Source organism: Sander vitreus, chromosome 7, assembly GCF_031162955.1.
Source record: "Sander vitreus isolate 19-12246 chromosome 7, sanVit1, whole genome shotgun sequence".
Taxonomy (NCBI): domain Eukaryota; kingdom Metazoa; phylum Chordata; class Actinopteri; order Perciformes; family Percidae; genus Sander; species Sander vitreus.
In genome coordinates this window covers 10,311,002-10,328,755 of record NC_135861.1, presented here as the reverse complement: position 1 = coordinate 10,328,755, position 17,754 = coordinate 10,311,002, and the positions used below count along the sequence as shown (strand labels likewise).

Sequence of the window (17,754 nt, the reverse complement as noted above, 5' to 3'; positions counted from 1 at the left end):
TGATTTATATGCAAAAGAAATATGAATCCCCTTATGTTGTATTTGTCTAATATAGCAAGTACACATTTGAATATACCACTTTACTCAGCTCCTAATAGCCTTGTGCAGATGTTTTAACAGTTAAAAGAAGGGCTAACATGACAATTTTCTTCTTTTTTGATAGAACAAGCAGTTGAAAATCTTTCAAGTTAACTCGGTTAAACAGGTGTGGAAGCCTTCCTTAATGAGAATGAACTAGAGATGGAATGTTTAATATGCATCTCATAACCTACAGTGTAAGCGGGAAAAAATCCTTTTTTGCACTAGCTTGTCATTTATGCAACAAAGAAAATGCATTACATATTTTCTTATGAGAATTATATGACTGGCACCAGCAATAACCAGTACATGCTGCACTTCATTTATGTTGCGCTTCCATTATTGGTTTTTGCAATATGTAAAGGGTTTGACTAACTTGGAACCATTTTTAAAACTAACCCATCAACACAAGAATAACTCCATGTCACATTCAGTGTCAGGAGTCATTGATCATATTTTATACAACCAGATGTGCCAAAACTCAACAACCTTGTCCTCTTCTGTCTTTACTGTCTCTCTCTCTCTCTCTCTCTCTCTCTCTCTCTCTCTCTCTCTCTCTCTCTCTCTCTGTTTCTCTCTTTTTTCATCTTTTTTCCATAATTTATTGTTCTTGTTTGATAATTTCTTCTTCGCTCAACCCATCCACTCTTACCTCTCTCTTGTGCTACGCTTCTCCATATTTTTTTGTCTTGTACTATCTCTGTGTTTTGGCCGATGTTTGCTTCTTTCTGTTCCACCAACATTTTGTTAGGTTCTACAGCAGCAGCAACAAGAACGCGAGAAACAACTTGTTCTCCAGAGGGAGCAGTTGGCCCAGCAGAAGTCCCAGCTAGACCAGATCCAGTCTTTACAGAATCAACTCCAGCAGCAGCTTGTAGAGCAGAAGAGACAGAAAACAGCTGCAGCTCAGGTAAGGGAAGTGAAGGAACACTTGCAGATGGCTTATAAGTGATGTGACATACTGTGTGCTACTTATTGGATGGTTTTGAGGATTGATGTTGAAGACGTCAGCTCTTAGGCAGCAGAGGCAGAAAATGTAGGGCATAGAGAGTGCGAAAGTACAGCATGCTTCGAGGAGCTATCACATTTATACATTTTTGGCCTGCTTAACACCTGTCTACACATGCCAGAACCCTGGCATGGACTTACCCACCTGAAACTCATTTTTCTATGGTATATGTTCTAAAGCATAATTGATCTCACAAGGTTCATTAAAGCAACACTATGTAACTTTTATCTGCAGCTGTAGTTCCAATGAGACAACCTGTAGGGGGACCGAAGCGGGAAAAGTTACATAGTGTTGCTTTAAGCCACAAACACATATTTTGAAAACTTGTGAATTAACTGGTCTGGCAAAGAAAAACTTGCATATGTAAAATCAATTGTGCATGAAGCATGAAGTTCAGTGTGCAAAATAATTATAATGTGCTTTCTAAAAATGATCACTGTAATTATTAACTGAATTGACTTCTCAAGCTACAACTCGTAATGTTTCTATGTATGTCTGCACTCAGCAAATTCTTTTATGGACCTCTATGATTGTATTATGGGGTGCAGTATGCAAAGCCTTTTCAGTCTCAATTGAATCAATAATTGGTGACAACTGACAACTTTTCTTTAGATGGGCTCCCGTTCTCTACCCAACTCCTCGTCAGAGATGTGCCTGAGGAGCCAGCAGGAACACATGGAGACCAGGAGCAACATGAGGAAACACAGCTCAATGACCAGGCTGAGCAGGGACAGCTTGGACGGAGACGGCGTGGTGTTTTACGGCTCCCCTCGCAGGATCGTGGACAGTTGTGTGCAGACAGACGATGAAGACAGAGAGGAGAGGTAGAGACGTGTGTGTGTGTGTGTGTGTGTGTGTGTGTGTGTGTGTGTGTGTGTGTGTGTGTGTGTGCGCGCGTGTGTGTGTGTGTGTGTGTGTGCGTGCATATTAGGCAAGAATTACCTTGACAGTTATCTACTTCACATCTTTCTGTAATAAAAAAAAAACACGAGACACAAGCTGAGATGTCGATGCAGGCTTTATGAATAATTTATAAACTATTTCACACAGACTAAAGATGTCACATTCCTGAGAGTTTCAAAGGCATAAAGCATTGTGCAACACAAACAGGTGATACGACATCCAGTATTGGTAAATGTTCAAACTCGTCAGACTTGTTTCTACGTTTTTCTATGCTATGTGTTTCTATGTTAGCACTTTATAATACATCTATTTTAATATGCTTGTACATTGCACATTGTGTCTTTCCTTCTTCTCTTCCCTCCATCACCAGGTACATGATGCGTCATCGCACTAGAAGGCGTGGTCGTAGTGTTGACTGCTCCGTCCAGACAGATGACGACGAAGACAAGGCTGAGACTGAGCAGCCAGTCCGCCGAAGACGTTCACGTTTCTCCCGGCACACTGAGTCCAGCAGCACTGCCACCACATCCACCACAACCACTGACACCAAAAGCGACACTCCCAAGATGGTATCCTCTAGTATCGCCATTCAGACCATTAGGGAAATGTCTTGCCAGACGGAAGTGGAGCACCTAGGAAGAGTTTCCCCAGCAATCCATGTGACAGTACCAGACCCAAATAAAGTAGAGATTGTGCACTACATCTCCGGGCCTGAGCGGACCCAAAAAGGACAGTCTCTAGCATGCCAGACTGACCAGGAAGCCCAGTCACAGGGTGTTGTAGCTCCCCAGCTCAGTGTACCAACCACGGTCAGTCCATATTCTTCCTCTACCAGTACTGGTACACAACAATCTGGTTCTGTCGACCACCTGACCCAGCAGCGCCAGCAGCAGCACATTGCAGCAAACGCAGCCAAGTTTGAGCGACGCCGCCCCGACCCACTTGACATCAACTACCAGCCTCATAACCACCTCCACAATGAGTCCATCTCCAGCATCATCCGGCAGCAGCAGACCCCCAAATCCCCACAAGTCCTCTACTCCCCTGTCTCCCCGATGTCCCCTCACCGCCTGCTGGAGACGTCTCTTTCCAGTGAGAGGCTGAACAAGGCGCATGTCACACCTCAGCAGAAGTCCTACACAGCAGAGTCCCCCCAGAGACACCCCTCTATGCCCCGACCAATCAAGAGCACCCAGAGGTCCATGTCAGACCCCAAACCCCTCAGCCCCACCACAGACGAGCACACAAAGGCCAGGCTGTCTCTCTACCAACAACAAGCACTCCAGAGCCAGGTAAAGTCACTCAAACCATGCTGACACACGCATTAGCACACAATGAAAGCAATTAAAATCGATTCAGGGTATGGTCTAGATAAGATGGCGAACAGTAGAGATGTTATGTTATTAACTAGATGGAGCAAGTCTTTTTTAGTTGTATTGGCCATTTGTAAATCAGTGGTCAAACTTAAATATGTGATTAAATTTAATTAAAAAAACACCTCTTGAGACCTGCACTCAAAATAATGTGCAAAACAAAACACCTTTTCAACTATACACTGTAAGCCATCCTCAGTGTAAAAATCAAAGCAACAACTTGATGGTATCTTACTGTAAGTTGTTATAGAGCATCACATCACTAACAATTATGTTAAAAAGAAAGTGTTCAGGTTAACAGTAAAAAAGTAATCACTGTCAACTGTCATCACAGCTGCACAATTACCACTGATATTGAATACATTTTGGTAGTGTTGCTGAGTTTTGATGGCATTGATGCATCTGCCACACTACCAGACAGATTGTATGTGTTCTCTATATCTTCATGCTAATGCTAGTAATGCTATGCCTAATGCCACTGTCAAAGAGAGGTCAGATGTTCAGTGCCTTCTTGCAGTAAATCATGTGACAAAATATTGATCACAATAATGCAGACAAAATACATTTGATAAACCAATATAGAAATATCATCAACAGAATATTAAAAAAAACAACTGATTATTAGGCAAAATGTAAAACCTTGGGCAGGGCCCCAGCAAAGGTCATTATATTTGCTCTAGTCAATAGTTTGACTCACTTTTATGCTGTTCAGTGGGGTCAAAACTTGCCAAAGGCATCAATGCTGAATGGCCTTTATATAACTTTAATTGAAATCATTCCTTTTATTCCACTTTGCCCTTTTTATTTTGTGAGTGCTATGAATGTTTTACATGAATGTTATGTTACTAATTCCCTTTGTTTTGGATTTTTCAGATGTTACGGTTTTGTTTTCTACGTTCTTTAGGGCATAGAGACTTTATCAAGTCTACCCCATCCCCAATTTGAAACAAGTGACCCCGACCTCTTATGAAACAATAGCTGCCACGAAAGTGAGATAAAGTGATCTACAGTTATGCTTTCTTGAGGTTATTATAGAAACCTCTGGTGAAGGAAGGTGTTCAACAGCTCGCCCATTAACTAACTCAATTTGATACTAAACTAGGTATCTAGTGAATGTTTCTGCCTGTTATTTTACTTCCTGTAGATGTATTATGATAGGACAGTCTGACGTTCTCTCTCATACTCATTTCCATATTTAATATCCCTGTTTAACTGTTATTTGTGGATCTACAAAATACTTGCATTGGATTATGGCACAAGTGACAAAACTGCCATTAATTTGCATTAATAAGTAGTTCAATGTCATCATGCTTACAAACCAGGAGCAATAGCTCTCAAAAATTATACCTGTATGCTTTACCCTTCTTACAGGGTACAGGTGGCAGAGTGCTCTAACAATACATATTTTGGAGTGAATGACTTCATTCCTTAAAGGTCCCATGGCATGGAAATTTCACTTTATGAGGTTTTTTTAACATTAATGTGAGTTCCCCCAGCCTGCCTATGGTCCCCCAATGGCTAGAAATGGCAATAGGTGTAAATCGAGCCCTGGGTATTCTGCTCTGCCTTTGAGAAAATGGAAGCTCAGATGGGCCGATCTGGAATCTTGCTCCTTATGAGGTCATGAGGAGCAAGGTTACCTCCCCTTTCTCTGCTTTACCTGCCCAGAGAATTTGGCCCACCCATGAGAGAGAGGCATCATGGCTTTCAAACATGGCCCCCCTCTCCTCCTCAATAGCTACAGACACAGAAATGGCTCATACTAAGGAAAGCTCATTGTGGGACTGGCTCTAGTGGCTGTAATTCTGCACCAAGGCTGAATTTCGGGAAAGAGACTTGAGATATAGTATTAGGGGACCACTAAGGCCTATATAAAAAGAGCACCATGTCATGGGACCTTTAAGAACAATTAAAAAATATACAATTGAAAGACTTCATTCCTTAAGAACAATTAAAAAATATCCAAGTGAAAGCTAGAGAATGAATACATAATAATAATGATGATCCTGGTTTATAGAGCCCTTTTTAAAACAGAAGTTGCAATATGCACAAGGCAGCAAATTAAAATCTTGTTAATGATCAACTTTTAGATAACAAAAGACAGTGATATAAAAAGAGTGCATATAAAAAGAAGAAATAAAGAAGTAGTTTATGGCCAAAGATACTTGATATGTTTTGTTATCAAATCTTATGCAAGCCTACAGTACTGATGTAAGATGTGCATTGGATTTGAATCACCCGATTAAAAAGCATACTCCCATCAGGACTAATCCACTTCCACATCATTGTCTTGTGCCTTGCAGTGTCTGCAGCATATGGCAATATAAACGAAACAAAGCTACTCTATGACCTGCCTATAAAATTACTTAAATCATTTTAAAATTTGTTTTAAAACCTTCCCTCAAAGTGATTGACTTATAGCTGTTTTTATGTGAATGTTGTGATTAACAACCCCTTTGTTATGAATAGATGTTTCACATGGCACAGTATTTTCTCGCCTAATCTTCTGAGGTATTGGGAGTATGTTTTCACTGCCCACGTGCTAAGATTTTATGATTAATAAGTCCCAACAGGGATTATTTTTATGTTGCCACCCCCACACAGATTGACATGACAAACGACACACTGTGTTATCTATATACAAATTAAAAATGCAGTTAACATGTTTTATAGGGAAGGGAAGATACAGTATTTACATATTAAAAAAACAAAGATGAACCAACAATCATTCAGATATTCATGTAATTCATGATATTGTTTAGTCATGGGGAAACATTGACTCATCTGAACAAGATAAAAGTGCTTGGCTGGTTTGAACTATATTTGGTATTTTTTAGTTCCATATTGTGCAGTCAAATTATGAAGCTAAAATGATATTCAAATACACTAAAATTTCTGTCTTTTGTTCTTTCTTTCTTTTTTCCTGGGTTTTACAGAGGAACACAATGCAGTAGGCGTGGTCTTAAGATTTGGAGTTTAAGTTTGCAGCATTATGCTATCAGAAACAATCCAATAGTCATTTTAGTTTTATTTGGAAACATTCAACATGTGGAAAATGTACAAAACCTCTGTGGCTGCTTTATTGTGTATACCTGCCTAAGTGGTAGTACTGTTTTGACCCGTTTTGTCTTCAGAACAGCATGAATTCAAAAGTAATGGATTCAACAGGGTGTTGGTAACATCCCTCATGGCTTTAAATCTGTACAGACTCTACTTTTATATATATTGGCCATAAATTCATTGCTGCCAACCTCCCGATCCAGTAGATTTATTCCTTGACAGTTGCAAGGCGATTCATTTCCAAAATCTATTTAACTAAGCCTTTCTATTCATACAAATGCCACACAGTCGCACTCAGTATGAAGCAGACCAAGACCCACCGTCTGCAGTGAACCCAGCCTTTAAAAGATAATTGGTTTGGTCATTCCCTCACATCCTTCTAAATATAAAATATTTTACTCAACATTTTGAATGAAAGGAAAGTGTACTCAGTATTACATAATATAGGACAGATAGTTGTGTTTGACTTTGATGTTAACTTTGTTGAATCACAAAATCCTTAAAGTGCTCATATTGTGCTTTTTGGCTTTTCCCCTGTCCTTTATTGTGTTATATATCTTTTTGTGGACATTATAGGTTTACTAAGTAAAAAAGCCCAAAGTCCACCCCAAAGAGACAGAAAAACACTGTTCACAAACTGTTCCAAACAGCTCTATTGCAGTCCAGCCTTTACTTCCGTGACGAACGTGCGTCACTTTGTAACACACGTTATAATGCTCGCCTAGCTGCTAGCATGGCACGCCCTCATACTCTGCAACTGACAAGCTAACAGAATTTACTGCGCATGGGCGACTCCCAACAAAGATGGTACAGAAGTGAGATGTCTCACTCTGTAGCTAAATCAGAGAGCTCAACACACAGGGTGAAAAGAGGAGCTGCAGTAATGTGCAGTACAACAAATATATGGTGTTTTTTGAAAATTAAACCACATAAACCTCTTCTGGTACAACCTCTAAATACAATTATGAACCTGAAAATGAGCATAATATGAGCACTTTAAGCAACAACCCATCAACATGTTTCCAAATGATTTAAGTTGTTTGCATTAGATGTTGATTGATTAGCGGAATACTGCACCACAATTGGAACTAATTTTAATAATTTTGTATGTCCTCTAATACAAACTCCACTCTTGTTTCCTGTTGTTCTTGTCTCTGTGTCTATATGTGTCTCCTTTCTCTCTCTTGTTTATCCCTGTCGCGTCCCTGCGTCCTGCGTCTTTTTTCTGTTTCTTGACCTTTTTATCTTTTTGAGTTTTCCTCCCTGCTCTTCCTCCTGTTCTATTCATCTGTTGTGCACACCGTCTGTCCTCCCATCTCCTTCAACTTTCTCCTCCCTCTATGATCCCTCTCAATGATCTCCTACCACTTATACATTATCTCCTTTGTCTCTTACCCTCCCATGTCCATCTCAAATTCAATTTTTTTATTTTTTTTATTTTTACAAATTTCCCATTTCCCATCCCTGTCCATTTAACTTGTTTACCGTCCTATCCCGTTGTTCTCCACACTCCCGTGTTCTTCTGTTTTACGTCTCCAATTCTTTCCATGCTCCTTTGTCTCCCCATATTCTCCTGCTCTCCCATCCCTCCCTCCCTCTCTCTCTCTCTCTCCCCAGCTGGCAGCCCTACAGCAGAGCTCACTGCTCCGTAAGGTGAAGCGAACCCTGCCCAGCCCTCCTCCGGAGGAGACTACCACATCAGGTCACCTGCCCATGATGGCACCTGCCCTCCAACAGGTCTACCTGCCCTCCGTGCCCAGCCTCAAGCCCAGCTCCCGGTCTGGCCTGGCTGCCAAAGCCAGCCTCCTCAAAGACCTCACCCACGAGCTAAAGGCTGTGGAGCAAGAGTCAACCAAGCTAAGAAAGCAGCAAGCTGAACTGGAAGAGGAAGAGAAAGAAATTGATGCTAAACTGAGATACCTAGAGCTGGGAATCCACCAAAGGAAAGAGACACTGGTCAAGGAGAGGGAGAGGAGGGATATTGCCTACCTGAGGTGTATGGGGGACACTAGGGATTACATGTCTGACAGTGAGTTGAATAACCTACGTTTAGCAGCTGCAGCTGCATCACATGAGACCAATGGGCTACTGTCAACGAGGCCAAGCACCGCCCCTATGAGTCAGTTCACCAGCGACCTAAACACAGCAGCCCAATACCCACCCGCCTCATCCTTCCTCTCCTGTCAGTACCCCCAGAGCCAACCGGCAGCACCAATTCAGCAATCAAGTGTGCCGTACCAGTCTTCGACATTTAACCAGCCTCCCTATCCAACAGTGTCTCAGTCCCAGGCACTGCCACAGCCCACGCCCCTCCAGAGCCATGTCCACCCTCCCGGACCTTCTTACCAGTCTCAAAACTCCTACCCTTCCCACACCTATCCCCAGACTCAGCCCCCATACCCCCAGACAGACATGGGGTTACCAGCTGTACCTCAGCCTCAACCCCAGTCGGGGCATACAGGTTTCGGGCCTGCACCGCCCGGTCAGCCCCCATACCCCACCCACAGCTCACCCTATCCCAGCGCTGTGTCCTCCTACCCTAGCCAGACCCCCCCATACCCTGGGCAACCCCAAGCTGATATACTGACAGTCCACCCGGGAAGACCAAGGCAGACTTCACTGGCCGATCTGGAGCACAAGATGCCCACTAATTACGAGACGATCAGCAACCCCACAGTTGTGGTCACCACCACGGCCCAGGATGCTTCCTATTCCAGTGCAGCCCCCTCTTATGGTCAGTACACTGGATCGACAACTATGGCCAGCTCCTATGGGCCATATGGCTCAGCACCAGTGTCCAGCAGCTACGGTGGGTACTCTACTATGCCACCTAGCACTTATGGCCATTATACTTCAACAGCAGCTAATTCATATGGCCAGTACACCACAACCACTGCCAATACTTATGGCTACACCACAACCACAGCCAGCTCTTACGGACAGTACACTTCTACAGTCTCCAATGCCTATGGGCATTCTGTAGACAGTCCCTCCACATATAGCTCTGCAGATGGGATGTATGGGGCCCCTGGCTTAGAGCAGAACATCCCAAGGAACTACATGATGATTGATGATGTAAGCGAGCTGACGGCAAAAGACGGGCTGGGCACGTCGACAGGGGACATGATGCATCATGGCGGCAGTGGGCGTTACCCGGGCGACATCCACGGCCACAGCAGCACCATTGGCAGCACAACGCGTGGGGGAACTGGCAGCTCCTCGTACGGCAGGGCACCTGAAGAGGAAGCAGCGATGCAGGAAGAGCTGTATGACCACCATGGCAGGGGTAAGAGCAGCTACAGGCACGGACCTCTAGGGGGCAGCAGCAGCAGCGTGAGCGCTAGCATGGGTGGGGGATCCTCCTATTACTATGACTACGACTGCAAACATGGCAGCATTCGCCCTGGGGTACAGAAACCTTCGTTGTCCTCCAGAAGCCTTCTGGCTCCTGCTGTCATGTCCTCCAAGCGCAGCAAGCACAGAAAACTGGGGAGTATGGAGCAAAAAATCTCCAAGTTTTCCCCAATTGAGGAGGCTCGGGATGTGGAGGCAGACCTGGCCTCCTATTCCTCAGCGACAGTTGGGGCTTACCCCTCCTCTCACATTCGAGGGCGCAAGCTGATTGAGGATTACGGCTTCAAGAGGAATACTTACGAGGCGGGCAGTGGCACCACTCATGGTAGTCGATACTATGGTTCAACGGTTGAGGAGGATGATCGGATTTACTACACCTCCAACGGCCGCTCCCGTTCTACCGGCTATGGCATGGACAAGATCTCAGCCAGAGACTACTCTGGGTATCGCAGCCGATCCTATGAGAGGGACGACCGCTCCTACCGATCTGGCTTCAGCCGGGGGCGCCACCCAACCCGGCAGTACTCTGAAGAGGAGAGCCCACTCAGTCCCCTCGGGAGATTAATGGGTTCTGGGCGATCATCAAGCTTAGGCCCTGACCCATATGACAAGCGCAGCAGTAGATATCAATACTATTATGGCCAGTATGGTTCCAGCCACTCGCTGCCAGACGTACAAGACCACATACGGGACCTTCCCCGGACCCATGTCTACAAATCGGATGATACATACATTATAGACGATTATCATTGCGCTGTGTCAGACAGCGAAGGTAATTGTGGGAGCAATGCCCACACAGTCTCAATACCTACTACTGCCCCCGCCGTTTATCTAAACGTCCCCCACCCACCCAGAGGCTAGGCTTAGCAAAGAGAAAGAAAAAGAGAGACAGAGATAGCCGTTGCATGCTGATGTTTTCTTCCTTCTGAGAGTCACTCGGAGCTCTCTTATCAGTGGACTGCTGTCTGTCTGCCTGCCTGTCCATCCTTCCGCCTGTTCGTCCAGTCGTCTGTCTGTCCAATACTCGCATGGTTCTTCGGCGTAGTCGTTTTCTTCGTTCGCTACACTCTGATTCACTTGAAAGGTCTTATTTGCACGACACCAATGGATTGTTTTTTCTTTACAGGGTTTTTATTTTTATTGTCATTGGCTTTGAGGTTTTGTTTATATGTTTTGATTTGTGAATTCTTTGTCTATACTGCAAAACAGTCCCTCACAATCATTTCTACATTTAAACCTTATCCTTCAAAGATGGCCAGTATTGTTGTCTTCCTGCAACATTTAACATTTAACCCATACCAACAATTTGCAAGGCAGTGTTTAAAGTATGTTTGTGCAGCCAAAAATTATTTAACATGTTATTGGCTTTAAATTTGAAGCTGAAACATTTAAACACAGAAACAGCTGCCAAGACGGACCGTTTTGCAATGTTTGTTTTATCCTGTTCATATTGTCTTGTAATGTGAAGGCGACATGAGGTGTATACTGCATGGATGTAAAACTTTTATTTTTATTTTCTGCCTTTCTTTCTGTGTCTTCTCCCTCCTATTATTTTCTTTGGCATGCGGTTGGTCTTCTTCTTCCTGCCTCCTTCCTTCTCTCAGCCTGCATGCCGCTGTCTCCAAACGACATGGAGATTGACTGTGATCTGCTCTCGGTTTCCAAAGCCTACCATCTGGGCCAAGAAGAAACTGACTGGTTTGAGAAGCCACGCTCCAGTTCTCGACACTACGGCAGCAGCCACTCATCTGGGAGGAGCCGGCACGGTGTCAAACACACCTACCATGATTACGATGAGCCTCCTGAAGAGGACCTGTGGCCTCAGGAGGAGTACGGCCACGGGGGGCGACACTCTTCAACCCGTGACCACAGGCAGCATGGCAGCTCTAGCCGACACTCATCCGCATCACGTCATTCAGATGAGCCGAGGTCCTCAAGGTCATCTAAGGGGCACCCCAAAGACCCGTCAATGCGCCAAGACCCTTCAGCACGATCCTCATCTTCAGGAAGGCGTGGCGAGTCAAGGTCTGGAGGGTATCACTCTTCAGACTACTCCCGAGATCCGTCTGCGCATCACCACGGACAGCGCTCCTCCAGACAGGGGGACCCGCACCGTTCCTCTCGCAGCAAGTCCCAGCCGCCACTGGACATGCAGGGCCAACCAGGTAAATACCGGGCACCTTTACACCTGACATAAAATACTTTTCTATGTCAGGTGTAATGGCATTACATTTGCACTTTAGTGTAGAAGTTCACAATATATACCCCTTCATGTCCATTATATCTTAAAACATTTAACAGAATAGAAAAAGATGCTATCTAGCTAATTGTGTGATTATTTAGCTAAATGATCAATTGACTGATTGATACATTTAGTAGTTCAGTAGTAAAAAGGCATCATTCAAAAGTAATTTGCTCATCAAATGTTATGACTAAGGCAATATTAGACCTCATTCATATTCTAGCCAGTGTAGGCAGTCTGGCTCCTGTCCAGAATGAACAGTTGTGCCAAAATGTCTCCATTTAAAACAAAATAAATGTCTGTGACTTGATAATTAACAGGCACATTTCTAATTTACATTTGAGTCAAGTCCATTTTAGTTATACAGCCTCTTTATCACAAATCACAATCACATAATTTGCCTCAAGGACCATTACAGAGCAGTCCGACAGAGCAGTAACCGAACCCGGCCCGAGCACGACAGGATTTAAGATATTTATATCCGAGCCCGACACAGTTAAACTCTTGTTTTTTTCTCACACTAATGACACATACGTTTGTTTGTGTGGAAAGCTTTTATTAAGCAACTGTAGGATGGCATTCGGAAATGTCAACAGATGAGCGTGAAGCGCACGTTAACACAGGCGCGCACCTTCATAATAAGCTTTTTTAAATTTAAAATGTTCAATGCCTACAGAAATTTTACAGTATTCTCATTAACAGGTCAAACACGGACTATAGTACTGGGCTTAATAATTCATATTGATTCTTTAAAAATATAAGTTTGGATTCAAAGGCCTCAACAGAGTCAGACTGTCTGATATCAGCAGGAAGGTTTTTCAGAGGAAGGGGGCACAGTAGGAAAAGGCCTTGCAGCCTGCTGAATTATTTTTTTTAACTCTGGTTACAGACAGGAGCCCTGTATTCTGATAGCGGAGAGCAGTGGAAATTAATTCCATGACTATGTAAAATTTGGCCAAGAGGTGGAATAAAATAAGAGAAAAGCAAAGGGCCAACCCTGAGGTACTCCACATTTCACATCAGAAACGTTCGATGTAGTTAGGTGTTTTGTGTTCTTTCAGATAGGTAAGACTTCAACCATGTGACAGCCATCAAAGTTTAATAAAAGTTTGTTCCTTTTTTTCATTTATGATCTAAATGTTCAGTGAGCTACTGCACACATTGTTGATTCACCCTGCATAAATAAGACCATGATCCATATAGAATAAATGAAGTGACAATTTTTTAAATGTATCTTATAGATCTAAGTGGTAGGTTCTCAAATGATTATTGGAGCAATAATAAACAGTGATCACTGGATAAGATCCCTGTGAATTCCTATTTAGGTCTGAGGCAGAAATATTTAATACAGCTTGTTGTTCAGTGTGCGTTTGATGTTTTTTTACAACCAACTGTCCCCTCAGGGATCAACAGTTTTTAATTAACTATATCAAGCGTAACTTTCCAAAGGAAATGTTTTCTCCCAGGGCAGCACTGTGGCTGTGTTCTTAGCAGTGTACTTATTAAATCGCTGGTTTGATCTTTGTTCACAACATTTGTTGCGTCATTCTCTCTTTCATTGCTGCTTTACCTGTCAATTGCTATTGTAGACAATGTAATAAAAACTGAAATGTCATTATAATACTGCAGTTTCTTAATCAGCAAATTGGAGTTTTAGGTTCACAAAAGCAAAACTTTCTCAGAGGCAGTAATAGTCTCATTTGATAAATTAGAAATCACTGAATGGAGCTCATCAATCAAGGTTTTCTATCTAGGAACTGCATTAAAAAAAAACATGGTACGATGAGTCAATTATGGAACAATGAGCAAAAACCCTTCATTTCAAAAAAATGTCGACCTCCCTCTTTGCACTCAGGCTCCTCCAGGTCTGGCAGCAGCTCTGCCCGGGCTCAGGGCCCCTCTGGCGGGCCTACTGGATCAGGGCGACAGGGTGGTCCAGGTTCGCAGACAGATGGAGCTCCAGGACAGAGGACCCAGCTCCAACAACAAGCCCAGACATCAGCAGCCAGGCCAGGGCAGCCTGGTGTCGCAGCAACCACCGGCCCTCAGCAGCAGCCCCCAACCCAGGGACAAGGCATGGGCATGGGGATGGGCATGGGCATGGGCATGGGGCAGGGCCAGGCCAAGCAAGGACAGATGGGACCAGTGGGTGGACCCATGGGGCAGGCCAGGCAGACAGGTCCCACAGGAACCACAGCACCCACCATGGTGAGTAAAGAGAGGGAAGACTAGTAGTACTACTAGAAAATGATAATGTTAACAAGACTTGCGGTGGTTTCCATTTTATATGATAAAGAGATGGTATGATAATGATATAAAGGATGTAGTTATTTTTTCAGTTTGAAAAAAAATAACACTTTCAGAACCATTAAAATGCTGTTCAGGGGCATTTCACACACACACGCACGCACACATTTTTCTTCTTTCCTAAAGTCACAAAAGACGTGTTTCATGATTGACAAAACTATCTTTTAATATTTTGTCATCTTAATGTAACAAACCATTTTGATAAGGAAATTGTTATCTCTCTCTCTCTCTCTCTCTCTCTCTCTCTCCATCCTGCTCCTAATAATTTAACATTTTCTAACACCAGTTGCTAGCTAGTTCATCCTAGTGCACCTTTCAATCCTTCAGTTTATAATCATTTATCCCTCCAACCTCCATCCTAAGCTTCCTCCCAGTCATATATTTTCTTTGCACCAGCTGTTCCTTTCACCTTTTCCTATTTTTAAGCCAGTCTTCACCCTCAGCCCTTGCTTTCCCTCTATCCCCCTGTGTCTCTCCATGCTCCAAAAGATAAGAGCTGGTCCATCTCCTCCCAGTTTAGATGGTTTATTTAAATTCTGCTGTGCCTCTGTTGGCAGACCTTATCTAACACTGTGATTAACACAGAGGCAGCTGATAACTGAATGTAGCTCATTCACTGTCTGCTAGACGCTCAAGAAATTGGCACTCAAAATGTCTCCCTGCAAAAATATATTGCAATATATTGTTTCTAGTAAACACAAAGGTGTTGCCAATGAAGTTGAACATGTCTGAGCATGTCTCAAAATTATTCACGATAGGTTTTCACTGCTGAAAGGTGTTTGATTTTCATACTGCTGCATTGTTGTACTGTCAGCAGGAAAGCAAAGTGAAATATTTAATATGGTCTGATATGAAATTATGCAGGAATTTGTCTTGGAAATTATTCTGAACGCTCTGCTGTGGAATAGCTCCGACAGGAAGCCATAAACAGTAAATAGTAGTTGTCAGTTCGTCATTATTCAGTCTGCAAACTCATACACTTACACTCTGATGTTCGGTCCATTGTGTAATTAAATCATTGATTGAGTTGCTGTAAATAATGAAATGATGTATACTGCATGGTGCATTATAATGCACCACCTCTGCCTTGCTGCAGCTAAACTGGAGTCAGTGGGGAAAGAACTAGATAATATTATGTCATGGTTTTGCATCAGTCCAGTGTCTGTCAAGTCGAGGAGTGACACAAAGAGCTTGACAGAAAACAGAGGACACAAAGTAAGACCATAAAATGAGAGAGATCAAAACAGGGCCATATTTCCTGTTCAGTTAGTACCAACTGTTATAGTGATGGCTAACAGAAAAGGTCTGGTCTGCGTCTTTCCTGAAGCTATTCACTGTTGTTGTTGTTGTTGTTGTTGGTGGTGTAGCAGCAGCAGCCACTGTAGTTTAGTCCTTAAATGAAGGCAAAGCTGGAAATAAACACAGCGACACAAACGATTTCTAACTTCTCACAGTGACTCCGCAAATATCGAAATGTCCAAACCAGTCTACTCAAACAAAGAGATGAGGTGGGGCTAAAAAGAATAATACAAGTATGTGTACATGAAAGTTCACTCTTGACCTTTGGAACATTAGTTAAAATAATCATAACTCAGAAAACACCTACTAGCCTTTTTCCAGAGCTTTTATCAGCATCTCATGGTCTTCGTCAAAGGATAGAGTTTGCTCAGTCATGGATTGTATAGCATTGCAACAATGGAGGCAAACAAAGTTTACGTTGAAATCATAGGCGCAATTTACAGGGGGGGTTACAACCCCCCAATGATCAAAACTGCCTTCCCCAAAAAAATAAAAAAAAATAAAAATAAACGACATTTGCACCATAAATTGAGGCAGAAAAGGCACACATTGTCACCCACTGTCTTCAATTACCAACAGTTTTACTGTGAAAAAGGTATAGTACTACTGAAATGTGTTACTAAATGATGAGTTTTGTGCTTTCCCTCCGTGGACTCCTGCTGTTTTGTCTTATCATACTCGCCATCTCTCTCCCTCTCTCTGTCTCCGCAGGCCAAAATCGACACGCCTCCTGTAACAGCTATTGGAGCAAAGGCAGCGCCTGTCATGGCCACAAAAGCCGCACAGCCCCCACTTACAGGCATAGGTACAGTATAGTCATCACACAGAGACTCCCACATCTCTCACGTCTGCCAGCTGCTGCCCACTGTCTCTGTATTATGTAACCGGTGTGTGCTGTCTCATGTAATCTGAGATTAATCTGCAGATAATCCCACAGTGGAAAACACACAGGAGGGTTTTACTTCATGGCAGCAGAACAGCCTGAGTGTACCAAGTCACTACGTAGTGAGTTGGTCAGTTAAGTTAATTTGTTGAGTAGGTAGTACCTTTCTTTATTTTCATATCAAATACCCAAATCCAATGCTGATGCAGGAAGAAGTTTGTCTTTTATGCAGTGTCGTTGGTAAATGGATGGATCTCGAGTACTACATGGGGTCACAAACAGATTTGATCAACAGATAATAGGCAACAATTCTGACAATTGATGCAAAAAAGCAAACAAAATTACTATTAAACAACTACTCATGTATGAATATTCAACCCAGTCTCACGGCAGTTCGTGAAATGGTCACCTTATTTAATCTATTGATTCGTATACATGGACACGTTTATGTCGGGTTTTTTTGTGGTGGTGAGCATGAATTGTAAACTAATGTATTTCAATGGGAAGCATCTTTCGTGATCACAGTACGACTACAGTAGCGAGTAGTATGAAAAGCCGAAAATCCGCGCAAGGAGGTTGATCGGGGTGGTGGATGGGTCAAACAACACAGGACTTTCACCCCGGAGACCAGGGATTGTGTCCCGCGTGTGACGATTAATTTCCCCGTTGTTCTTTTCCTAAACACAACTGTCCTGTTGTTGTCTTGCATCCCCCAGAGACCGCGTCCGTCTTCCGCGTGTGACGTTTCCTTCCCCGTTCTTGATGCTTCCCATGCTGACCAGCACGAAAAAAACAAGATGAACGTTTCCGTGTACACGAACCAATAGATTAAAAATAACGTGACCATTTCACAAACTGTCGTGAGACCATGTTGGAATATTTGCTGGATTCATGTGAATATTCTGAATACCCTGTGATTTTGGAGCATTTGTTGGACAATAAAAGATGTTTGAATATGTCAATTTAGGAGATTGCTGCATTTTATTGAAAATGCAGCCTATAAATCTTTCTCTTACCTTAAAGGAATAGTTCACCCAAGAACAATATCAATTTTATACTCATCTCCCTAGGTTCTCTATGGTCCCAGAAAAGGTTTTCTATGGAATGACAAATGAAAGCATATCAGTGCATACAGACTTTGACGGAGTCTGAACGAAAGACAGCAAAAAAGGTTATTCAACGTCTGAAAATCTTTAAAAAAAATTCCTGTGCAGCATTATCTAAGTGTCTTGTATCCAGTAGTGGG

At 43.0% G+C, this 17,754-nt stretch overlaps 1 protein-coding gene across 1 annotated transcript in view; it reads left to right on the top strand.

Annotated features, from left to right (window-relative positions):
- bsna (bassoon presynaptic cytomatrix protein a) overlaps nt 1–17,754 on the top strand; it is a 154,764-nt gene that overhangs the window by 134,816 nt on the left and 2,194 nt on the right. The window contains exons 7-13 of the mRNA XM_078253852.1: nt 830–997; nt 1,700–1,911; nt 2,361–3,282; nt 8,041–10,549; nt 11,445–11,942; nt 13,875–14,227; nt 16,337–16,430. Of these exons, the coding sequence (XP_078109978.1) occupies nt 830–997; nt 1,700–1,911; nt 2,361–3,282; nt 8,041–10,549; nt 11,445–11,942; nt 13,875–14,227; nt 16,337–16,430 (4,756 nt within the window). The remainder of the gene's footprint in view (nt 1–829; nt 998–1,699; nt 1,912–2,360; nt 3,283–8,040; nt 10,550–11,444; nt 11,943–13,874; nt 14,228–16,336; nt 16,431–17,754) is intronic.